The sequence below is a fragment of the Paramacrobiotus metropolitanus genome, unplaced genomic scaffold (genome assembly GCF_019649055.1).
Source record: "Paramacrobiotus metropolitanus isolate TYO unplaced genomic scaffold, Prichtersi_v1.0 Parri_scaffold0000089, whole genome shotgun sequence".
Taxonomy (NCBI): Eukaryota; Metazoa; Tardigrada; class Eutardigrada; order Parachela; family Macrobiotidae; genus Paramacrobiotus; species Paramacrobiotus metropolitanus.
The window spans coordinates 130,879-156,115 of NW_026570309.1; the positions used below are offsets into that span (position 1 = coordinate 130,879).

Consider the following 25,237-nt stretch of genomic DNA (forward strand, 5'->3'; position numbering starts at 1 on the left):
CACCGCCACGCGAGCCTGGAAGTTAGAGGCCGATACTGACGAACTTCCGATGGAGGCTTTCCGACACGTCCAGAAAGCCTGGGACACTCCCACGACACTGCAAACATTTTCAAGGCTGACCGCACTACGAACTTCACAGGAGGAAGTCGCACATCTTAAGGCGGTGTCAGTCCCGGAAGCAGGCGTGTGGATCCATGCGTTACCGGCAGCTTGCCTCGGTAATTTGTTAGATGACAACGCTTTTCGCATAAGTGTTGCGCTGCGTCTGGGAGCACCGATCGTCACTCCACACGTATGCGTTTGTGGTGGGCTGGTCGACGAGTTCGGCCGGCACGGACTTTGCTGTAAGCGGTCTGCCGGAAGATTACCACGACACGACGGAATCAGCGCGGAATTCGCCCGGGGCCTGAAATCAGCCGGCTTCTCTTCAAGAATGGAACCAAAAGGTCTATCCCTCAAAGATAAGAAGAGGCCGGATGTGATCACCCTTATTCCGTGGAAGCGCGGAAAACCGCTGGCAGTGGATGTTACCTGCGTGGACACGCTGGCGGCCTCGTATGTCGACCGCACTTCCGTGAATGCCGGCGCAGCAGCCCAACTTGCGGAAAGGGGGAAACTATCAAAACACGCCTGGATGCAAGCAAGATACGATTTCGTTGCTGCAGCCTTCGAAATTTACGGACCCTATGGAGACGGAACTAAAAAGCTAGTGGACACGATTGGAAATGGTATAGCGACTTCAACTGGTCAAAAGCGGGCGAAAGAGTTTTTAAACAGCGAATATCTATGCAAATACAAAGGGGAAACGCGATTTGTGTAATGAGTACGATCCTTGATCAGGATTGCGTAGAGGAAGTGTTTCTTTTGTAAATTCGGTTTTGTTCTGGTGCATAGTTTGTACTCGTACCGTGATACTTATTAAAGGAATATATTACGCCATACAGTTATTACCGGATGTATGCCTCAATGCATGCAGTTTTGTTCTCATGCAAAATAATATTATGCTGGTTAGAGAAGTAAATGTTTTGGAGTTTTGCAGACTGTATTAATTGCAACTTCTGCTATGACCGGGCAGCTGCGTACTAGTACCGCTTCCGTAAGTGAGCAGACACAAATGCCATCTAATACGTCAACATGAACGGTATGAATAATAATCATTCATAAAAATTTCTCCGAGCGGAATGATGTGAATGGCTTGTAAACTTATCGGTCATTAAGGAAAAATCTTATTCGTGGTATGCGAAGCAAATTACGAAAACACGCCGGTAGCTTTCTTCATCGTTTTGATTTGCCGGTACCTCATTTTGATCAACATGTTGGTACTTAGTAAAATGTAAGAAGCATTAGCTGAACTCACAGCTGAACTTCTATATTAATTATTATATCTCCTGAATCGACTTTCTGTAAATTCTATAAATTGAACAAATCATCCGTTTCCAACAATGCCGTCACCTTTTTTACAGCAGAAAAAAATCTACAATGTCGAGCCTCGTTATGGCTCCAAAAGAAACGGTGGCCAACCATCGGTGGAGGATTATCAATCCCGGTTTCGGCAAGTATGTATATGTACGAATACGTTTACTTCTGTTTCTCTACATCGCTTAATTAATTGCACGTTATCTTTTTCTGAAATACATATAATTACTTTAACTTTTTTGGATCATTATTTTCGTTCCAGGCTATCCAAAATGGTTTACTGGATGCTGCCCAATCGTTACTTCACAAACATCCAGATTTATTACGCAAAACGTCGTCGGTCAACCAAAGTCCTGCTCATCTGGCCGTCGTTGCAAAACAAGCGGATATGCTCCAATATCTGCTACAGTTAACCAAAGGTATTAGCTTTATTTCTGGGGCGTTGTTGAAATAATTCAGTAATGGAAAATTATCTCTTGTTTTTCTTGCAGATCCTAACGAAACAGACTCAAAAGGGTACACATTGCTTCATGCGGCCGTTGCGGAAAATGAGCCTTTTATTATTAAGGAATTGTTAAAATTACCGGAAGTGGAAGTTGCCGCCACACTGCCATCTGGTGATACGGCGCTGCATTTGGCTGTACGGCTCGACCACCACGACGCTCTACATGTAAACGCATAACCACATACAAGTATTAATTATGAGCCCTCTATAGATACATTTTCGAAATCTTCTGTTGAAGTGTAACTACATATTTTAACTCTCATTCTTTTTTTATTTGTTTTCACTATTATTTACGCATGTGTATGTCGCAAAACAAAACAACAAATTATCTGGAGATTTGGAGAGAAAATTTAAATTTGATTTCTACTCGGCGATTTTTTGTTTCGGATTACCTTGTTTTATTCGATTCAATTGATTACAACTTTCCTTTTAATTTTATTACATACTGCATAAATGCGTAATTCTAGCACACACGGGGTACCTGTATAATTAATTTAAGAAACACGGTTGCGAAAGTGAAAGCTGCGCTTGTTATCATTTTTCCGTTTTCTTGTAAACAGGAGCTATTATTGTCTGCTCGAATCAGCGTGGATGCCGAAGGCAATAATGGTAAAACCCCGCTGCATGTTGCCGCCGCGCTAAACCATCTTGAATGCACCAAAATTCTTATTCGGCACGGTGCCAGCTTAACCGCGCTGTCTGACACCGGTGAACAGCCGACACACCGTGCCGCCGATGCCGGTTCCGTTGATGTCCTCCAGTACATCCTGCAACTGCCTGATTGTCCCGTTGAGCACTTGCTCTCCTTCAAAAACGAAGAGGAAGCTACACCACTGCATTATGGGGTCAATAGTGGCAACAGGGATATTGTGCGGATTTTACTGGAGCATGGTGCTCCCATTGACGCCCAAATGGTAAAACCATGAACCGCATAATTAATATTCTGAATTTATTCATCGCTGCTGTTATTATGGTAGTTTGAGCAATCAACACCGCTGCATTTAGCATGCGCCCGAGGCTTCACCGACTTAGTGGAGCTAATGCAGGCGCATTGTCCGAAGAAGTTTGATAAAGTCCTGGCCATGCCCGATGCGCAGGGGATGACGCCGATGCATCGTGCCGCCATGTTTAATTACTGGGATCTCTTGAGGCTATTAGCGGAAAAAGTAAGGGACGTAGTTAGCAATGTGTTGACAGGTTTACCGGTGATGCATGTCACGTAGTTTCATTGCTTTCGATTTCGTCTTTTAAATTTGTACTCTTTCAATTGCGTATGCGTAATATCAAAAAAGGGTCCGAGAAAATGCTCAGAATGTTCTATAATTTATCAGATGAAATTACAATTAAGCCGTTAAATACTCGTATTTTTTTAAAATTGTTTAATGGTGATAATTTTAGCGGGCTCCGGTTAACGCTCAAGACAGCCTTGGTCGCACTGTCCTGGTTCTGGCTGCATCCTGTGGATCCTGGGATGCCGTATCGGAACTGCTCAGTCTCGGCGCTGATCCATCCATCAGCACGGCTGTGGGACAGAATTTCATCCATATGACCGTGTCCATTGGTGACGATCCCGAACGTTTCCGAGACGATATTAAAAAAGTATTACCTCTCGTTAGTACTCTGTACTTTGTATATGTATTACCAGAATGAAAGCATTACCTTCTGGTTAATTGTTGTAAAAGGAAAGTTTGCTGCCGTTGATTAACGGGCCGGATAGTGACGGGCTAACACCACTCCATCATGCCGCCCAGCATGGATTCGCTAGTTGTTGTGAAGCGTTGATCAGAATGGGAGCGAGCTTACATGCTAAGGATAAACAGTCAAGGTCGCCATTGCATCATGCTGCTGCGTAAGATTTCAATGAAACTGCGTAGTGTTTATCAATGCATTACTTAGAGTATTTTCATTTTTTAGAAACGGACGATATAATACAGTTAAAGCCTTACTACGCAGTACGGTCACTATCATAAACGATGTGGATGCAGCAGGTAAAGGTCATTCACAGTGTTGCTTTGCTTTTGCGTTAATCGCAAAAATTAATGTTGTACGTTAATAAGGTTTAACCGCGCTTCATATGGCGGCCGAAAACGGCCACATCCGGATTGTCAATTTCCTCATGTCACGCGCCGCGACGATGCTACGGTAGGTGACAATTCCACATAATAATCGTCGTAGAGTAGTGGCTACAGTACAACATTTTAGTTTCAGTGCTCTGACATTTCCACAGTTATAGTGCTGGTGCAACTATAAACCCTTACCTTTTTCAGAGACTACCATGGATGTCTTCCGTTGCATCTCGCCTGTGCAATGGATCAGCAAGGTTGGTGTCTTGCCGACGTATTAAGTCGCATCCGTATCTTGTACATACAGCAACGTAAAGAGTAACTGATAACCTTTTCCAGATGTCGCAGAGATGATTATATCCGCACATCCTACCTTGTTGGATGCGACAGAAAAGGAAGGCGTAAGTGCTATGGGATTCCTGTTTTTTAATTACTGAGTTGTAGTGTTGTAATAAGTATTCGCTGAGCGATTACTGATAAAGCATGTTTTTAAGTTACAAAAATTATTTTCGATGATGTAGAACACACCACTGCATGTGGCGGCCCAGCACAACGCCTTGAAAACAGTTGCCTATCTTTTACAAGCCAATGCCCAATTAACGACAAATGATCATCAACTTACAGCGCTGGATTTAGCTATAATGAATAAACAGAAGGATGCCGTATTGGCGATGATTGGGAGCGATCGGTAAATTTCAATGGTGTCGAAAATGTCGCGTGCAAGCGCGGACTACAAGAAAATTATCTTTGTACAGATGGACGCAAATCTTCACGCAGCCGTCATCACTATTTAAATGGCCGGTGCTTGGACTGATCGAAGAATTACCGGGGGTTATGCTGGTAGGAAACGGGGATTTCTGCTTATTCCACAATGTTAAAGGTTAAGAAGTCCACATTTTGCAGAAAGTGCTGGATAAATGTGCTACCACGGCAAGCAGCGGCTCGCTGTCGAAGAACTTCTGGGTAAGGGTCATCGTATATAATATTGCTGCAGGCAGCAGCGTTTACTCATTAACCTTTAAAACAAACTTAAGACCCAAGGTTTATAATGTGTTTCATGTGGTTTAAATGTTTATAATGTTTACATGTGGTTTATAATGTTTATAATGTGTTATAATGATACTTATGTGTTTCAGGTGCGATACGATTTCGAATTACTGGAACCGAAAACCGAGACTAAAGGCCTAAAAATTCCATCCAAAAGACATCCGCTTCAAGTGTTAAATGTATGGCTGTTATAAAATCATTTGCGACATTCAGAAATACCTATTTTACTGAAAAATACTTCCAGTTTAAATAAAGACATTACTTGCTTTTGTAGCACATGACGGCATATAAGCGAACCGAACTTCTGGAACATCCAGTGTGTACCCGCTATCTGGATTCCAAATGGCACACTTACGGAGTGTATTTTCACTTCTCCGGCTTGTTGCTGTACATTACCTTCGTCACCCTGCTGACCTATCTGATCCTCCAGGGAATAGAAATGGACCTGCGGCCCAATGTTCGCAAACTGGATCTGGCCCGCATCAAGACCCATCTGCCGGATTTCAATGGGACGAAGTTTGGACCTATCGATTTGACTGCGGCAGAAGAAGACCTGACCACGTTGGACGGGACACTGGTAGCGTTGGTGATCATTTTTGCTGCGATCCATCTGGCCAAAAAGGGTCTCCAGTTAATACAGCAAGTAAGTACAGTAAGGTTTGTTCACAATGCTGCTCCACGACACACTGACTTTGGAGTACTGTCGTTGATGCAGAAATGGCGATTCATTTTCGAAGTGCGTAATTATTTCGAGCTGACCCTGTACATTGCAACACTGGTGTTTTGTGCGGCGGCTCTGGACGGAGCGGATTATTACATGTCCTGGGAGACGCAGTGGTTGGTTGGCGCGACGGCGGTTTTCTTTACATGGGTCAATCTTTTCTTCTGTCTGCAGCGGTAAGTTTGTTGTGTTCTGTTTACCGTAAACAATGATTTCCTGTACTTCTCGCTAAATTCTTGTTAACATTTTCAGTTATGGCGAGATCGGTCTGCATGTGATCATCCTGTTAAGGGTCATGCGGACCCTAGTCCAGGCAATGTGCGTGTTATTTGTTGTGGTACTGGCCTTCAGTCTGACCTTTACCGTTCTGAATCCAATGAAGATTCTTCCGGATGATCCCGATTTCTATGAGGTAAAATGGTTTTAGTTCGGCAAATACGAGAATGGAATTAATGCTCAGTGATCACGAAAACTGAAAACTTGAGTTATTCGCAGCAAGATCATGACAAAGACCACCTTGACGATATCTACTTCACCTCCTATTCGACGCTGCAAACTTCGATTTTGCGCGTATCAGACCAGATGATTGGAGATGCCGATGGTAAAGATCTTACTTTTCGACGATGAGGTGACAAAACTCAATGCCTGTCTGCTTTTGCAGTGATCGCTAACTTCATCACTCCCATCCAGAACAAAGTTCTGCTTTTTCCCAACGCTACCTACATTCTGGCGATGCTGTCCATGGGCATTGTAACGATGCTTGTTCAGGCTTTAATTGTAAGAATGACGGTATGCCTGAGCGGCCTTTTTTTAATAAATCGTACTGCTTTTAGAATGGCCTCACTTTGGGTGACATTCGTAAAGTGCGAGACACACTGATATTGCGCCGCAAAAAGATGCAGGTTGACCTCCACACCGAAATCGAAGAGAAACTACCGCAGAGACTGTTGAATCGATGGCGCAAGACCAGCGTGATGGTATATCCGAACCGTCTGAAATCCCGCTTCTTAAAGGTCACTCATACAATTTTAGTAGTAACTTTTAAAGCAATGTTTCGTTTAGTAACTAAATTGCGCGGACAGTGGATATTACATTTTCGTTTTGTTATTTTATGTCGCACTGCAGGGAGTCTTTCGCTACTTGACCAATCCAAACATTGAAGTCGATAACGATGACGATACGGATGGCACACTGAACAAACAAAACGGCGACTGGGAGAAAAACGCTGCGGCGATCCGAACGGAACTAGACAAACAAGATAAAATGCACCTTGTCGTGTTATCATTGTCTTTTGATTTATTGGCCGGTATTGGTAGTAATATAATTATTATTCTCACTTGTTGCATATAGAACGGACAGTTTAACAGCGAAACTGGAGCAAGAGCAGGAGTTGCTGCGCTTGATTGCCATGCAATTGGGGCTGCCGTTGGAGAACGACACCGGCAGTATGAATGGTATAAAACACCAGAGAACATTTAGCCGCTACGTCAGCCTGCGTCGCACAGCGTCACGACGGCAACGAAGAAATGATAAAGCCCAGTCGAAAAGTTCAAATTCCGTCTGATGTTGTGTTGATTGTGCACATTCTGAATGAACTGAAGTAATCTCCGCTAAATTGTTCTGCGTTTGTAAATTGCACAGCATCCAACTTATCTATTGTTTTGTACAGCTGCACGGTATTATTTAATAAAAACTGTTAATAAAATTTCTCACTTCGTGGCTGGTTTTAACGTTTAAGTGTGATTAGCCAGCACTGTGATTAGAAACACTGTGATTGTACCTGCCTGGGGAAAAAGGCGAGTTTTCGGGACATTTCACCGTAAAATTTATTTGCAAACCAACTTCAGATTCGCAATCAGTGCATCAAATTAGGTAAGGAAACTTGCTTTTAAGAGAAGATTGTATCGAGTAGTTCTCAATCGCCGATTCGCTACAGACAACCATAAACTAAAACAACCTTCTCTGCTTTCTACAACCAATTTCCAAAGCTTCACACTTAACACCGCCGCCAGCTTGCCGTAAGCGTTTCCGACCTTCTATGCTAGTCCAGGTCTGGTCTGTAAACTGTGGTGTAAACTCGCTCTGCGAAAGGTCATCTGGCCCCTGCAATTATGCAACGCCAGATCGTAATCGTTATAACGAGCAGAAAACTATTCTGTGCACTGCAGTCCAAGCGGAAAAGGCTGACAGCGCTTGCTAAGCCATTGATCATTAGGATAAAGCAAGCAATCTAAAATTGTAACGCTAGGGAAGCGAAACGCTTACCTTTCTCTCGGGATTGTATGCGCTGCTGCCATTAGTTTGAATATTTCGGTAACTGCTCTTCACCGGCCGAGACCTATGCCGCATTTACTAATAACAGCACTGGCAATATCAGTGCAGTTTCCGAAGGAGCGAACGGTTCTGCAGCAGGTATAACCGTATAATCATATTACACTTGCAAATTAGTAACACCGGTCACCGTACAGACTGTATAGGGCCGATTCTATGCCGTGGAAATCGTACCAAATACCAATCAAAATTGTAATACTTGCAGAGAGATTTTGAAGCTGTGGTCGCTGGGTTTGGAATTGTTAGAGAAGCGCATCTTCACAAGTAGGCGCATTGTTAAGACTCACAAAAGTGGAAATCGACCAGTCGGTCCATAGTTCAGAATCAGGAAAATAGGAAACAGGAAACTAATGTACAATGGCGTGCACTGGTTGACCGGAGCACATGTACAGCAGACCGGAGTACTACATAAAAACAGATCCATTGCGCATAAATCGCCAGGCAGCACTGGGTGCGAACAGACAAGTGCTTGGTTACGCAACCCTTTCTCTTCCTACGAACGTAACGAAGCGTTTCTAAATCGCGATTTGCGGAGGATCACTGCTCTGAATCTGAAATAATGCATATTGTACATGCCTACGGCCTATATTCGCACAGAACCAAAATCTGGGATTTAATTGGTGACATTGTAACAGGCATTCGTAGAAGTATGCAGTAAGTGCATTGCGGTGGTTTCCAGCACCGATGTCCAGTCTCGATGCACCTCCTCCTTTCAACTTGAGGGCGGAAAACCTGCTTTAGGTAGTGCGGATATACTGCTCACTTATGACCAACGTCTGGATGTACAGTAGATATTGCCAGTGCTGTTATTGACTCGATCATAATGCGAAAAATACGTTTACTACGTGTATACTGCAAGAGATCTGTAAATCTATACAAAATTAATAACATCTTTTAGCAATTGCTGCAAGCAGGTTACTGGTCGCTTGAACACATGTGAGCCGAAGACTTAATAGGACAATAATGTCGAAAAGCGTCATGCTCACCCGCTTTTGACACCGAAGGGGGAAGTACTTATCTATACAACCAGTACTTATTTAAAATTACCTCCGCCCAGAATTTTTTTCGCTGTTGTTTTACGTAAAAGCTAAGTGCCGCTTAGATAAGGAGCAACGTACTCGTAGTTGCTGATTTTGATGGCAGTACGGTTGGTTAATGGGAATACGCCGAACCAGCCCGAACTACACTCTGTACACGCATTCTGCAGCACCATGCAGTGTGGCTGCATTAGGCCAAGCCAAATTTAACCCGGGCTAACAATAAGAAAATAAGGGAAAAGAAGGAACGTCACGGTTTGGAGGACAGCAAGCTCTTCGTCCTTAAGGTCGCCAAAATCGGGGACGCCAGTCCGTATCCGTTGCTCATACCCAGGTCGGCGGCATTACTGTAGCCGCTGCATCAGGCATTCTAGTGTACGAAAAGGTCACACATGCTGCTCGATGTTTTCGCAACGTGTGCAATGCCCGGCAGGAGCAGGCAGAGGCAGGACACGTTCACCTAGCGGCACTAGTGCTGCGGAACTTCTCATTAAAGATTGAGTCGGTGCTATTTTTTTCAGATTTATAGATTTATTGATATTCAGAAAACTACAGTAATTTCGTTCTTTCCTCCTATACAATTTAAAAGGATTTTTTCACAGCGTCAGAGCGACAGTGAAGAAATGACAGGAGGTCGTACGTAGCGCAGAATGCTTACTATTCAAGTGAAACGGTTGCGCGTATTCCGAATGATCTGGGATGACCTTTGCCGGGTCAAGTTGCTTTGCGAATGATCGCCGTAATTTTATAGGTTTTGTAATTATGTCTTTATTTACGGCTACGATTAATTAGTAAAGTTAATTACGTACACATTTTCTCACTTTGTTGCAAGTAAAACTGTAAAGAATGACTGGCCAAATATGCACAGTTACTGTACTGCAGAGCTGCGCTGAATCGGTGTCAACCGAAAAGCGGTAAGCGCTGCTACAATCATGAGCAATTTTTTTAAACCAGATTTGGATAGATAACCGCAAAGTATTTAGTGGCGAATTATTACTGTTGCCTATGTGAAGCCTTGAATTGTACACAGTATAACTAAGATGCAGTCAACTTTGTTTATATTTTTCATGAGGTTCGAACCTCATGTCGAACCTCGAAAGATGTCAAGGAAATAACAAGTTAGAGATGTAAGATCTTACATCTCTAACTTGTTATTTCCTTGACATCTTCAGTGTCTGTTATGCAAAAGCTCTTATGATTGCTTATGCCTAATCATACGGCACAACGCATGGTGTGCCCCTGCCAGAAGAAATCTGGGGTAATAAAGTTGCCTTGTCTTGTCGTGTGTACCTGCACGCTGCGCTCCATAGTGCAGGTCTGATCTAAAAAAAGATATCAACTGCTCATTTTGCAGAGCGTAGCACTTAGCAGGTCCCTGAAATTAGTTAACACGAGATCGCAATCATTATTGCATAGAATACTGTACTGCCCGTTGCATTCGGGACAGAGGAAGTCAACAGCTTTTCTTATCACAATGATCAGTATATTAATGTTTAACGAGCCATTTAAAAATTATTATGCGTAAACATATACCGCTTACTGCACAGTGCACACGAAACACTTTGCGCATATAAAGCGGGCACATTAGGCAGTTCAAATTTTAAAATTCCGCTGTTCGTAAAATTGGGAAGTGTAATAGTGCAGCGAAACTCACTTCATTAAGCTGCAGTCCAAGCAGTTTGCAGTCCAAGCAATGTATTTTGCATCTGGTATATTAGTCGCTTTTTCCGCCCTGGTGAACATCGTCGCTCCAGCAGTTCAAGTGCCGACATGGAGATGTGATTACGCCACGGTATTGCCGTGCTACATACCCTTTCAAACGTACATTATGAGTCCCGAAGGACAGACGATGATAGGAAGTCAACGATATGAAATAGCTGAAACCCAGTTCGACACTCTCTGCAGGTAAAACAAAATTAAAAATTCTGATAAATCTGGTGCACTGGAAGTCTGCATGTATGGTTTACAAGACATAAGCACTGCGCAGAATGCAGACTCTGTAATCTCCACTGTAGGGTAAGGTATCGCATACTAAATTAATTTATATGGTGTGTGTGATATAATTTCACGACTTTCCGGTACTTGTACTACAGAATCGCCACGGAATTCGTCAGTTGTGCACAGCGGAATCTGAACACTTGTATCCCGTTAAATCTGACGGATATCCATGAAGCCGTTGCCGGTGTGTCCCAGCTAACCGCCGCTTGCCAACGCCCGGGGGCGTACGACAAATATCGGACCCTGGACCCTGGCAAAGTGTGCAGAGAGAGTGCAGCAGCACACTCCCAGCAATGGGAGGGCATCGTACTGCCTTAACGCCGGGCCTTTATCGTCATCGTTGGTGCAGATTGGAGCTCCAGAGTATTTCGGCACCAGTGAGCGTGAGCGAATTGAAGCCACACAGTGGAGTAATGGACATTTCTTGAAACTTTTGTGCTGGTAAACAAACATATTCGATAAACTTGGATTAACGTATACGTATCGATCTTTCGGTGTTAAAACTGCTTAAGTCCAGATTAGCCAATATTGGTTACAAGAAACACCGTTAACTGTTTCAACGAACACTTACATGTATTGCGACCCATGATTACAGCGGAATCCAACGGCAAAAGGAATGCTTCGGGAATATGTTGGACACTGTGTGCGAACCGGAAGCGAGGCAATTGGTCGATGCTGCGATAGCGGAAGTCAAGAACACGTTCGGATGTAATGGAGCTCGTGTAGAAAACTGTCCGACGGCGGCCGAGACATATGACGCGTATGGCACCCCCCACAAAATGACTTAAATAATTAAATCAGATGTTCTCCGGCGACTCACGTAAAGTACGTTTCCTGTGGAACATTCTGTTTCATGTGAAATTAAATGAAATGCTCAATCGTATATTGCACCATTAGGGTGAACTTATTAGCGAGGCATTGAGATATTTGAATAAATACATAAAATGCCGCTCCCGCGCGAACTGAAACTATCCGGACTTACAGGTACAGAGTCCTCTGTACTTGTTAAAGTACAAAGGAGACGATTGGACCCAACAGGGAAAACAGCAGAATTCAGGTTGCCGAGGTGTCTACGTTGTCGTTTACTGTTTTGCGAAACATGATGTACCGACCGTTGAATGGATGCGAAAGCGCTAATCAGATCTTGGCATGTAGATGCCGCCACGGTTTCACGCATGAGTTGTCGCATGATAGATTGTCTGAAAGTGAGATTTAAGATGCCATCTTCCCACTCTTCGGATTCTGGCTCGTTTGGTTCGCTGTTCGAAACTTATTTCCCACCGGGAGAAGCAAATAAAACGATAAACTGTAAAATTTTGCTCGGTCTGCCGGCAGATATCGTGTATTTCCGTTGCATATGTGGTACTGTTAGTAATAATTATTACTGCTGTTAATGAACGCATAAAACATGAACCAGACTAAATTATTTACAATATGGGCGGAGAAAGCCGGGTTTTGCTATGTTTCTTCACTGCCGAGTCCAGACTTGGCCCATCTTTTGGGTGAGGTGAAAATTTTTCCCATTTTTCCCAGCCCATCTCACCTTTAGGTAAAATGAGGATGAGGTGGGAAAGAGCCGCAGATGAGGTGAGATGGGCTGGGATTGTTGAAAGATGGGATGGATCCAGAAAACAAATAAAAATAAAAATGTTGATATTTTCATATTTTCATCTGTTTTCAGGCTAGGAGCATGTAAAATGCATTCGAGCTAAAACTAAAATTTTCCGGCGATTTTATCAATAAGTAATTATATTTTCTTGGGAACCAAAAAGCAACTCTATGGTATGCGGAAAAACTTGCGAAATTAACGACGCTGAGCCTGTAAAAAATGGGGATGAAAATGAGGTCCAAAGGTGAGATGGGCTGAAAATTTGAGTGGCCGGAGGTGGGCTGGGCTGGGAATAAAACTGTGAAGGTGGGGGTGGGGTGAAAGTGGGATTAAAAGCGAAAATGGGCCAAGTCTGCTGCCGACTCCGAAAATGAATGGGATACAGTCTGACAGCGTGCGACCCATCGCCTTCGAAATATAAAGCAAAATAAGAAGCGCACGTGAGAAAAATTAGTACAAAATTAGTACAATCCCGTGTATGTATTAATGCATTACTTACGGCGGTAAAAGATGATTCTACACACATGGTTTCACAAGCAAAATACTATTTTAATAATATTTGACGATTACAATTAACACCCTATAAATTACTCTAGTCCTATTATTATGCTATAATAATTTTTCGAATTTTACAAGCCAATCACAAACATCAGTAATATTAAAAGCTGTTTGTAATGCTTTGATACCGTAAAAAAAGCCACTCAACAACATGCCATATTCCGGATTGGCATTAACGTAGTGTCATATACCTATGTAAGTACCATCTGCTGTCCATTCTTCCGGCTTTATTCATATGGTTGACAATGAGATAACACGGAACCAGCCCGAACTTGACACGCATTCAGCGGTCCTGCATCACCGTGTATCGGTCGTTAAACTAGGCCAGCCCATTTTAACCCGGACAAGAAAATAACGAAAAGAAGGATGCATGTCACGGTTGAAAGGCGGCGACTGGCTCTTCATCCTATAAGGCCGCCTAACGGGAGCGCCAATCCGTATCCGTTGTTCATGCCCAGGCCGCCTAATCCCACGGCATTATTGTAGCCGTAACCGTAGCCGGATGCTGCAGAGATTAATCATTCAAATTAGTTCATAATATTGTTACACATTTATATAAACTTAATTGATATTCTAGGTCTATTACATTTATTATAATTATTATTGTGTTACATCTAACTTCTCGTGTTAACTGGGACAAATTCTTCATTTGATTGTATTAGACTGAGTGGTGCTCGTTGCTGTACATATTGAAAAATAAAATCTCACTGATATTGTATCACATTAACTTAATTCGCCCTTTGTTTCTGCAACTTTTTCAAACATTTTAACTTACTAATTAAGTTAGGTTAAATAACGAAGTAGACCCAATGGTTAACATGTTTATATGTTTTTTTGTAAATGTGTTAATAAAGCTGATCGAAAGTTATGCCGGAGATGGTAATTTCGACTTTTTTCTATATATTTTGGTCAAATTAATAAATCATGCAGGAAACTATACTGTTTAGCGTATAAGATTGCTGTAATTAAATTAAAAGACTGTAACTTACAAATTCCTTGAAGTTGGCTCTGCAGACCGGCAAGTTGTCCACCGTAGCCCAGTCCGGCGCCCACGCCCAGCTGGCGTCCCTGACGTCCCATGTTGCGTCCCTTCGATCTCAATGAAGCTCCCGACGCGCTTCCGCACAATAGGATACAACAGCAAAACAAGAAAGCCAAAACCAGGGAGAGCCTCATTTTAATAAAGTTACGAGTCACGACGTAAACAGATGGCTGAATGACACTGGCAACGAAAGGTCACACTGGTAAAATGCACTGCTAAGGTGATTTTGGCCGCAGTTAAAATAAACTCGCATCACGATTATGCAGTTTAGCAGTGCCTTTAAATAGACTGCCAAGAGCATTCTGTGGCCGGCGAACAGGATCTGTCAAGGTAGGAGTAGACAGAGGTCTAAAGTGGACGTGACAATAGAATATGTGGAGGTCAGTTCCGTTTCTTTTCTGCTGGCTGCAGTCTGCACTTGTAACGAAGTTTGACCGGTATTAAGCAGTACGATAAAAATTCACGTCTACAAAATTATCTTTGACTTTTTTATAAGATTGCAACTGCAACATTACCATTTGACCTTGTTCTTTGTTCACAGATTCATATAGTTATGGCGGGAAGACAAGAAGTACTGTACACTCATGTAATAATGGATTAATGTTCCAGTATTTTGCACCGGCTTCGTGCGAGGTTTTAAATAAAATAAGATAAACTCGGAGGCTGATAAGAATGACGAAAAGAATGTCAAAATAACAAGATATATTATAATAAAGAATGAAAGATTACAAAACATTATATATAGGTTTACCCCGTTCTGCTGTTCAGACTTCATGGGCGACTAAACTGTTTTTAAACTAAAGAAAAATAATTTTTTTTCAACGCCCTTAAGATACACGTCCAGCGTGCAGTTTCAGCAACGAAAACTGGAATCCATTATTTAGCAACCATAACTAGAAATGAAATACCAACCGGAAAAAAATTTATATTAACATTTAGATACTTCAAGAAAACTTGTTATTAAGTTCAGCCCAGATTAATTAGGTGTTCCCGATTGTTACTTGGACTGTTCCAGCCAATCTACTACGTTCACACCTATAATTTTGCAAATCCTGAATCTGTGCGTAACGTTTTAGAAAACAAAATTCGATTTCGAACCTTCGCTATGACGCGATTAAGCAACAGGAAGTAAAATTTATTTTTTCTTTTAACCATTTAAGAGTGATGTTTTTAGTTTACCAATATGGAAAAAACTGCAGTTGAAATTACTTATTTTTTAGACGGAGTTCGTCATTCGTCTGTTATTATGGTGTAATGCAGCACCATGGGCGTTTCTGCTGCGCTCGAAATTCTCCATTTTAATTACTGTCAATGAATAAAAATTTAAAACAGTCGAGTGTTATAGTGATGTTAGCGATGTTTTTTTTCCCGGGACAATGTGAATAATGGCGTCCGGGTGAGAAGCAACATTATTATTGGAACGTTAGACATGAAAAATTATGGCAATCACGATGCATGTACCGGCATAATGCACCATACAGTTATTTATTATAGTCTTGTGGCTTCGATGCCATTACAACAGAAACGGGAGATACCTTATGTAAACTGCATTTTGATACCTTACGTAACTGTGGTTTTTGACAGGTATCTGTTCGTTTAATTTTTTGAAAGCGTGGGAAATTTGTTTTGAACAGTTTTAGAATATTAGTACAAAGTGCGTATTTCTTCACGTTTCATTCTTCTGTTACGAATTATACAATGCGGCTAGCACCGTACAGGAGCGTGAACGGGAGCTGCGGATTCTGAAGACATAATTTAAATCGTTATTACTGTACCAGCAATAAGTATTAATATATCTATATATTTTTATAAGCAGTTATAGCCTCTTGTTTGTATCATGTAGTATGTGCATCATCATGTGTGATGCATCTGTCTGTTGTTTTCATTGATGTGATTGTGAGCAACTCGTATGCATGAAACATTATTTTTCTGTGTATTGCACACATTACTCAACAAATTGTCTGGCCGTAGTTTGGACAGCTGGAAGCTGTTTTTGCGCTTATACCAATGACCAGAAATAACGATTAAGAAAATTCACAAATAAGTTTGGCTCGCACCGATGTTATAAAGTAAAACCGGCAAAAACAACAGCTCACGGCATGTGCAGCTTAAGGAAAATACCACAACACATATCATATGAACCTGTACACAACGCTACGCGGACCTTTCCTTCGAACAACTGTACAATATTATTTTGTTAATACTGCTTCATGGTTTTAAGAATGAGTATGTCGGTATTTGTTATTCATAGCGCGCTTATTTGCGGATTTGGTCAAAAGTGCGTAGTATCGTTCTGTAATTGTCTGTGTTTCTGTGACGGTATTAAATACGCCACTTTATACATAGGTTAACTACAGTATCTACTATAATAATACTGATCTCAAGTAGACTGCTTAATCGAATATTTTGTCAAAATTTATAATAAATTGATTAACATATGTAATTTACTATCATACCGGGATTGGGCTATTTGTTAATATGGAATCGATACATTATCCATACACCAGCTAACAAGCTAGGACTATAGAATTGTTAAGTAAAACCAGGATTGATCATTTTTCATCAAACATGCAACTATCTTCGGTGTTCCGGAAATGGAAACGATCTTTTTCCCCTCCGCCGTTATCCGATGGAATGCTCAAAGACAACGCCTCCCTAGCATCCAGTGTGGCCAGAAACTATCGGGACTCTATTTCGCCGGAAAAGGGCATCGCCATCCATGGCTTCCAACCGGCATCGGCAACCGGTAGAAAGCGCTGGAGCAACGATGTCAGCACCTCATCCACCGCCAATTCCTCGTTGGACAGCAGCATCGGTGAATCCCGAATAGTCACGGGGTTTTTTCAGGTTAATGCGAGTATGAGCCATAGTTTTGTGGAATTTTTATTGGCTGTACATGGACTTACAGATGCTCATGAAAAACAATGGTTTACATTAATAAATAACGTGGGTAAAAGTGATTTTATTATGGTGCAACATAACTAAATTATTTTTCTCGATTGAACGGAAAGGCTATTTTATTTTAAAATTAGTTTGAGTCAATTATTATTTTTCTTAATTATTTTATTTTGAGTTAATTAAGACAGTAAAAAATTGCGATTAAGATTGCATAATTTTTTCGACAACATACGTTGTTGTTTTCGACGTTGTTTAATTATATACAGATGGCTCGAATTTGGTTCTGAGCCAGTGTACTACGTTTTAGCTACGAGCCTACGGATAACTAACAACATGGCATCGTCTCTAATGACATGGGTATTTGTACTAGTATTAGTAATATAGTCTATGTGTACATTTGTGTGAAATGTTTATTATATCTATATAAAATATTTCGTAACCCTTTTTTACGTAAAATGCGATTTAGCAGTAGCAAAATTTTATACAAAAACAAAAATAGCAGATATTTTATTTCGTATTATATTTTCAGACTTTCAGTTAAGCCAACACCTGTTTACATTTGAACTGGCTGTTTCTAATTTTTACATTATATAAATTTGTATTAGGCAATTTCTGCTGGAAATCGGGATATAGTCAAACGTTTAATGCATGACAATGTCGATTTGGTCCACGCAAGAAACGGCCACGGTCAAACTGCTATCCATGTTGCTGTGATGGATGGAAAATTCTCACTTGTCCAAGATCTCATAGAGAGCGGCGCAGGTACGGAAGATTAAAACTGAGCAAAATTAATTTATTACTATACAATTACTATTAAGTTACTATGAGCACAATTCGTACAAAATAAAAGGCGTCTATGGTAATCTCAATACTGGACAAAGCATCGCAGCATTGACCGTTCATGAAATTATTATCAATTTTGGCTGACTAATGCCGGTTGTTCGGAAAAACAAAATCATCATACGCAGACATAGGTTTTACGCGGAAGAGCAGTGTTTGTCTGATTGTGAGAACAACAATGCCATTCCGCCGCGCGTAATTTATTGCCTACCGGTAATGGATTTGTTTCTGCTGCTTTACAAAAAGCCACGGTTTTCAGATACTGACGCAGCTGATGGCGACGGAAATACGGCGCTTCATCTGGCAGCACTTAAAAACTGTGGCAAAACTGTTGCCGCTTTATTGGCCTTACAGGCAAATCCCAAAGTAAAGAACGGGAAACAGGATACCCCCCTGCATGTTGCTGTCCGTGGACGGTGTACGGATGCGCTTGCCGTATGTGGCTCAAGTTTTTCCAAAAATAGTCTTATACTGCAAAATTAATTTTATAATTTTATTATTGACTAAAACATGAACTTAAAATTTACCCGGTTCATGCTTTACATATGTATCACGCCTTTATGATTATGCAGCGAAGCTTTATTTTTATTTGTGTTTTTATGCAAGAAAGCCTTATGTTTATGTGGTATGTACTAACCTTCCAGGTATGCTGAATTTTCTGAATTTTTATAACAACGCATGGACAAGAAAAAAACGGGTTGGGCATTTATTGATACAAAAATAAAATAGAGGTAGTAAATGAACGTACTAAAAATGTTTTGCTGAATTTTACTTAAGCATATGCCTACAAAATTACATGAATTTTTGAATTGAATAAAAAATTATTATTTAGGTACAGTACTTTAAATATTTTTAGAAATTGCTGGATATCTCCACCGTGGACGTCAACACTCCCGGTTTTAACGGCGAGACACCGGTACAAATAGCCGGCAGCCTGAACCAGATGGGCATGCTGGACATGCTCATCCGACGCCGCGCCGATATCCTGCATGGCAACGACCAAGGTCTGACCGTCGTCCATCTGGCCGCCTCTAAAGGCGCTAACCAGGCACTGCGGTACCTGCTGGAAGACGACAACACCGGCTACCCGGTATCGCAGTTGGTCAGCCTGGAGGACGACGAAAAGGGCACACCACTGCATGCCGCGGTGTACGGCGGCAATGTGGAGGGAGCGGAAGTGCTGTTGTCGTTTAAGGCGGCGGTGCTGGCGCAGACGGTAGACGGTACGACACCGCTGCATTTGGCGTGCACGCAGGGATCGGTGGAAATTGTACAACTGATCTGCGAGTATGCCGGTGAGGAGAATGAACTGGAAGAGGCGCTGTCTAAGCGAGATAACCACGGTTTGACGCCACTGCACAGGTAGTACAGGATGTAGTTCTGACAGGTACAGGATTCCTACTAGTTTTCGCTCATTTAATAATGTGCGCCAGTCAAAACTAGCACACACCACAAATATGTGTTTTCTTACACTAAACGACCTTTTTTGCGATTGTATACATGTGTTAGCGCACATGTACGAGTATATTAGATATTTCGATATACTGTACTTAATGTGCTTTACATAATGCAACATCTACTCGTAGTACTTTAAATGTAACATTTAAGAAAGCGTTAATCCGTTGAAAAATAATTATTAATTTCTTGCGGTTTTTCAGGGCGGCAATTTATAACCACTCTGATTTGATCGACATCTTAATTCAAGCAGTAAGTTCGCACGGCACAGCTGCAGATTGATTTGCATATTTGGAATGTAACTTTTGAAGTGGTTTAAACTTTGACTGTCGTCATGCCGATAGTGCGCTAGCTGCTTATTTTGTTTGTATGTGACGAAATACAAATTATCTACATATTACCCTACCGATTATACTTCCGGTTATATAAAAACGGCGCGCTTCGGCGACAGCTTTATTACGCGGCGGATTAATGTTAATGAATTTCAGGGAGCGCCGGTGGATGCACAGGATAAAGCCGGCAACACCCCGCTCATCAGTGCGGCATCGCAGGCGGCCGAGGATTGTATCTCTGAGCTGCTGTTCCACGGCGCCGACATGTCGGTCCAGAACAAGGACGAACGCAATTTCCTGCATTATGTTATCATCAGCGGGGCCGATCAGCATACTATATCTAAAGAAATCAACGACGTACGTCAATGAATACAAAATGTTTAATCATGGTCGTTGCGTCATAAACATTGTTGTTCGAAAACAGAACGAAATTTTCATGAAACTGCTGAATGAAAAAGACAAAAACGGCTATACACCGTTGCATTATGCCGCGGAAGGCGGTCTGGGCGCGGCCAGTGAAGAGCTGATTAAAATGGGCGCGGAGGGTGCTATTAAGGATGGCCAGTCGCGATCGCCACTCCATGTCGCTGCGGCGTACGAAAAACGCATGCATGACATTTCACGCGCGACGCTAACTATAGAATTTTTGTAGGTTTGGAAAATACAACACGGCGAAAAAACTGCTGGAATCTCCGCAAGGACTGAACACTATCAACGCATACGATCGGCAAGGTAAATGCTTAAAGGTCACCACCGCTATTGGTATTGCAATAAGACTTTTGCTTTTAATAGGAAATACACCACTGCATCTTGCCGCCGCGGAAGGTCATAGTCGGATTGTGCAACTTCTGTTGACCAATGGAGCTTTGATTCATAAGTAATCTGGAACCATACAAAAGTTATCACAACGTTCGCAGATTTACTAGCGTTACATGTAAATAACGAATGCTGTTGCTAGGAATTTTTCGGGAAAAACGGCGCTTCACCTTGCGGCTATGCAAAACAGCCGTGGTAAGCCACTTACAAAAATTTATTTAGGAGCAACTGCTCTACGCTTGTATTTGTAATAACTGTGATTCAAATAGAATCCTGTGCGCTGCTCCTGAAAAGTTACGGCTATCTGGCACAAATCAAAGACCGGGATGGTGTACGTATTTCTCATTACTTAGATGGAGCTACTTTGGTTTGCAACGCAAAATGCACATTCTGTTAAGAATTCTCTAACGGCACGATCTACTGCAGAATTCGGCATTACACGATGCGGCGGAGCGCGATGCCGGCGATTGCGTGGATTTCCTTCTGACATCAGGAGCGGAAATTACGCCCAATAAAGCCGGAGCACTACCGCTGGATTTGGCGATTTATAACAAGAACGAAATCTCCGTCGCCGCTATGATGGATCATCCGCGTTGGGAAGAGCTTCTGGCATACCCGTCCAAATTCTACAAATGGCCAATTTTGGGGCTGATTAAAAAGCTGCCGGAAGTCGTCGAGGTACTGCGATTTTTAGAGTGTATGGCTCTGCGGCGTCGCATTCTGCATTGCGAATAGATAATTTTTGCATTTCTCGTATAAGTAAAATAATAATTTAATGTAACACAAAATACTGAAATTTAATAAATCTAAATATAAACTAGTAATATTACGTACTGTCCGATATATATACGCATATAACGCGTATGGGTGGCGCAGCCGTAATTTTATGAACGTATGTACAGCGTATGTACGTATATACGTATGTACTTGACACAAAATTACAGAGCCTTGTTTACAGAACTTGCTCGATCGGTGCCAGTATTCATCCCAGTGTCATCCTTTATCGCCAGACTACTGTGTACGTCACTCAATGCGCTTTTGGTTTTCTTACAAGCAGTTCAGGATATGTCATATATAATTCCAGATTGTATATGACTTTCGTATTCTGGAGCCCGATAACGCTCCCACTCAGCCCGGTGACGCAACCGACAAAGCTAAAAGCATGGAAGCAATGAATGTAAGACGACATTAAAAGACAAAAAAGCGTTCGCACAGTGCTCAAACACGTTGCTCTATACAAGAATTTAATATACAGTGTATTGTCAAGTACGAACGACTGGATCTGCTAAGCCATCCCGTGTGCAAGCACTATCTAGACACCAAATGGTAAGAAAGGTCGCCTTCGTCTGCATTATCAAGTTTCCATACTATACGACCAGATGTACAGTCTTACGTAACTAATAATTAAAGGACATCATACGGGATTTATTTCCATTTCGTCAACCTGTTGCTGTACATCGTGTTCTTGGCTCTGTTGACCTTTCTCTTACTACGCGGCGTTGAGAAAGAGTTAAAGCCGCATATGACACGCCTCAGCCAGGAGAATATTTGGAAGTACAAACCCGAATTCAATCAAACGCACTTCGGTCCCGTCCTCTCACGTACGACTTTAATCAGTTGACGCCAATGTCGCAGGGGTTCCTCACGCTCGTCGTGATCTTTACAAGTTTTCAACTGTTAAAGAAAATAGCCGAGATTTACTGGCAAGTAAGTACATAATGAAGCTTTATCAGAAGATCCAAAATAATGCATGTATCTTTATCAAAGGGATTCAAATATTTCTTCCGATTGGTAAATTACATGGAGGTGGCGCTGTACATTTCGGCGCTCTGCTTCGCTATTGGCCTGTTCGACACGGCGGATGCGTTGATTCCCTGGCGCGTACAGTGGATTCTCGGCGCTATAGCGGCGTTCTTCTCGTGGATAAATCTCATTGTACACTTTCAGCGTTACGGTAAACTGGGCGTGTATGTCAATATCTTCTTCCGTGGGATGCGAGTGTATTTCCGGGCGATATGCGTGTACTTTATTATGGTAGTCGCCTTCAGTATTGCGTTCTGTGTACTGAATCCGGAGAAGATCGTTCCTGATAAAGCTGCATTCTATCAAGTAAGAATCGCCTGTACTGGCTGTACAATATACATGTACGTAATTCCTTACGTAAAGGTTACATTGCTCTTGGGGAGATTTTAGCCGAAGTTTTTTCTGATGATACACGGTACGCTGGGCTTTTTGGAGCATCCACATGCAATAGACAGCGGTCACAAAAAGCCATGGTTTAGTTGTAACTTTGATTTTAGGTTGATCATAAGGATGACGATCAGAACGATTACCAGACTGCCAGTGTGGATCTGGAGTCATCAATCCTCCGCGTTTCCGATATGCTGGTTGGAGACGTCGATGCCATTCAGAATTATATCAGCCCGTTATTAAACGACATGCTGGTTTTCCCGGCAGCGACATACTTTTTGGCGTTGGTGACTATTGGCATGGTTACGCTGCTCATTCAAGCCATTTTGGTGTGCTCACACTTCTCACTTGTTTGCACCGGCAACTACTTAACCGGCGTTTTTCTTTTAACGCTTTTTGGTTCTAGATGAATATTGTGGTTCAGAATCTGCAAGAGGTGGAGCGCAATGCTTCCCTGAACATGTTGACCATGCTGGTAAAGCTGCATACCAATCTCGAGGAGAAACTACCCAAATGGTTTCTTCGGCGGGTTACGAAGCAGCAAGTGCGCGTTTTTCCCAACGCTTCCGGATGTCAACGGCTACAACAGTGGCTGAAGAAGTTGTCGGTGGGCGGACTGGATGACCTTCAGCAAAACGGGGGAGGCATTGCGCCCGGCGAGGATACCGCTGAACGATCCATTAACTCAACATTGTTGGTACAAAACATCCATGGCCAACGATCCAGGTAATTAAACCCAAAGATCATAAGTTGTCTCCCACTTTCTGAGTGTTTGTGCATCCGGCAAACTAACAAGTTCTGATAAAGGTTGCGAAATTTAAATGGGCGAATGGATCAGCATCGGGAGCTGCTGCAGAATATTGTGCAGCGGATGGAAATCAACATGGAAGCGGATGTTCTGGATGACCCTTTTAGCGCACAGCGCCGGATCTCCCGCTACGCTGTCCCCAAACAACCGCGACCGCGAATGCTGTGGAATCGCGTAAAGAATGCTCACAGAATCAAAGCCGCCTTAAAGAAAAAGCTCACGGATAAAACCGACAAGGAAAGCATTATGCGGGACAGCGAAGGCAGCGAGATCGACTAAACTTACGCGATGAATATGTGCAGTCTACTGAATAACGGAACCGTCATACTTTGCATTTCAACTGATTGAATCGTAATAATTAATTTTCTGTGGTGAATATATCTAAGGCTGCTTAGATTTTCTTTGTATTGTGCTAAATAGTAAGTTACCCACTGCAGACTTAATAATAATAACAATTATGTAGTTGGTATGGTTGGCACAGTTTGCTAGCTACATACTCAGGTAGCATTTACTATGCTGGTATCTTATTATGTAGGGGTGCACACGCCAAGTTGTCACCAAGTTGTCACCTTGATGATTTATTAAAAATTTCAGGATGACTGTAGAATTGTTAATTAATGTTTACATCGTCCCATTTTTATCCTGCTTCGTTTGGATACAAGATTGCCAAAAAGAAAGCGTTCTTCGAAAAGTTTCGACAGGAAATTCGAAGATCACCTTCTTCGCAAAACGACCTGACCCGTCAACCGTGCATGCCTTCCGCGCGTCCAAAATTCTTTTAAAAATTCTGTTGATTCCGTTGCGTATCGGCGATAAGTCCGAAGAAATGGACATTTAATGGCCTTCAGAAACATATCTAACCCGGTTCGTACAAACCATTCGCGAATGGTTTGGAATGGCGACCGCGAATGCTGTGGAATCGCGTAAAGAATGCTCACAGAATCAAAGCAGCCTTAAAGAAAAAGCTCACGGATAAAACCGACAAGGAAAGCGTTATGCGGGACAGCGAAGGCAGCGAGATCGTTGGTAAACCATTTTTCAGCTTTGTTTTCATACAAATACTCGTAGATAGCCAGTGTAACGCGGCTACCAATTAAACGCCATTTCTTAATGCCATCTAATTGTTCGCTGCAGATTCATAGTTTCAAGCATGATTCTACGAGTATTAAGGAAAATATCAAGAATTTGAATGCGTAGTACCGTTTAAAAATGTCTTACATATGTTACACGATGCGTATAGCGATCTGAAAATCTTTAGCGCTCCTAAAACTAACGTTTTTAAAAGCAAGCGCAATGCCACAATAAGAACATGATTTACGGCAGGTTGATGACAATTAAATTACTATGGCTAAACTGCACTGCATCTCTTTATGCATTGAGCCACAATTTGCGAATTCGTTTTCCTTAACGGCCGGGATTTTCAGACTTCAACCTAGCTTAGTATCTACGTTGGGCAATAATTAACACGCAATTAAAGCAGAGAAGCAAATTCGTGCGTGCTGCAGAGCCATTCGTACAAAGGTGCATATATCAGCCGCTACCAGTGCTGGCGCTAATAAGCCCGGCTGTAT

The 25,237-nt window shown here is 42.1% G+C and overlaps 3 protein-coding genes and 1 long non-coding RNA gene across 4 annotated transcripts; 3 read left to right on the forward strand and 1 right to left on the reverse strand.

Annotated features, from left to right (window-relative positions):
• The first annotated feature begins 1,429 nt into the window (after nt 1–1,429).
• LOC129596429 (transient receptor potential cation channel subfamily A member 1-like) lies at nt 1,430–7,442 on the forward strand. Its single transcript, XM_055493705.1, has 23 exons — nt 1,430–1,556; nt 1,679–1,835; nt 1,908–2,086; nt 2,482–2,835; nt 2,899–3,087; nt 3,320–3,520; nt 3,604–3,770; nt 3,836–3,909; nt 3,979–4,063; nt 4,189–4,241; nt 4,324–4,385; nt 4,506–4,672; nt 4,740–4,824; nt 4,888–4,947; nt 5,121–5,210; nt 5,306–5,674; nt 5,747–5,928; nt 6,005–6,164; nt 6,248–6,353; nt 6,414–6,529; nt 6,586–6,765; nt 6,878–7,017; nt 7,103–7,442. Exons 1-23 carry the CDS (start codon nt 1,443–1,445, stop codon nt 7,314–7,316), a joined length of 3,504 nt encoding a protein of 1,167 aa, XP_055349680.1. The 5' UTR covers nt 1,430–1,442; the 3' UTR covers nt 7,317–7,442.
• Nucleotides 7,443–10,568: 3,126 nt separating this feature from the next.
• Nucleotides 10,569–12,149, forward strand: LOC129596434 (uncharacterized). The gene is made up of 4 exons (XR_008691427.1): nt 10,569–11,025; nt 11,214–11,559; nt 11,714–11,943; nt 12,016–12,149. It is a non-coding gene; the product is annotated as an uncharacterized LOC129596434 (long non-coding RNA).
• A 1,382-nt stretch (nt 12,150–13,531) lies between these two features.
• On the reverse strand, nt 13,532–14,552 carry LOC129596433 (pupal cuticle protein Edg-91-like). The gene is made up of 2 exons (XM_055493709.1): nt 14,275–14,552; nt 13,532–13,790 (listed from the first exon to the last, which is right to left on the reverse strand). The coding sequence occupies exons 1-2, from the start codon at nt 14,459–14,461 to the stop codon at nt 13,687–13,689; spliced, it is 291 nt and encodes a 96-aa protein (XP_055349684.1). The 5' UTR covers nt 14,462–14,552; the 3' UTR covers nt 13,532–13,686.
• A 2,013-nt stretch (nt 14,553–16,565) lies between these two features.
• On the forward strand, nt 16,566–24,148 carry LOC129596397 (transient receptor potential cation channel subfamily A member 1-like). The gene is made up of 20 exons (XM_055493671.1): nt 16,566–17,174; nt 17,831–17,987; nt 18,325–18,500; nt 18,922–19,427; nt 19,724–19,772; nt 20,009–20,209; nt 20,277–20,446; nt 20,505–20,584; nt 20,645–20,729; nt 20,811–20,863; nt 20,938–20,999; nt 21,095–21,346; nt 21,627–21,686; nt 21,753–21,845; nt 21,924–21,994; nt 22,079–22,286; nt 22,436–22,777; nt 22,969–23,187; nt 23,265–23,584; nt 23,666–24,148. Exons 1-20 carry the CDS (start codon nt 16,896–16,898, stop codon nt 23,943–23,945), a joined length of 3,663 nt encoding a protein of 1,220 aa, XP_055349646.1. The 5' UTR covers nt 16,566–16,895; the 3' UTR covers nt 23,946–24,148.
• Nucleotides 24,149–25,237: the final 1,089 nt, after the last annotated feature.

Excerpts from the sequence above, each read along its gene's own strand:
- LOC129596429 (XM_055493705.1), top strand. The coding sequence starts at position 1,443 with ATGCCGTCACCTTTTTTACAGCAGAAAAAAATCTACAATGTCGAGCCT. Across the intron at positions 1,836-1,907 it reads TCTGCTACAGTTAACCAAAG|ATCCTAACGAAACAGACTCA; the intron begins GTATTAGCTTTA and ends TTTTTCTTGCAG. Across the intron at positions 3,910-3,978 it reads AAACGATGTGGATGCAGCAG|GTTTAACCGCGCTTCATATG; the intron begins GTAAAGGTCATT and ends TACGTTAATAAG.
- LOC129596433 (XM_055493709.1), bottom strand. The coding sequence starts at position 14,461 with ATGAGGCTCTCCCTGGTTTTGGCTTTCTTGTTTTGCTGTTGTATCCTA. Across the intron at positions 13,791-14,274 it reads GAGCCAACTTCAAGGAATTT|CATCCGGCTACGGTTACGGC; the intron begins GTAAGTTACAGT and ends TAATCTCTGCAG.
- LOC129596397 (XM_055493671.1), top strand. The coding sequence starts at position 16,896 with ATGCAACTATCTTCGGTGTTCCGGAAATGGAAACGATCTTTTTCCCCT. Across the intron at positions 21,000-21,094 it reads AAATCAAAGACCGGGATGGT|AATTCGGCATTACACGATGC; the intron begins GTACGTATTTCT and ends GATCTACTGCAG. Across the intron at positions 22,778-22,968 it reads ATAAAGCTGCATTCTATCAA|GTTGATCATAAGGATGACGA; the intron begins GTAAGAATCGCC and ends CTTTGATTTTAG.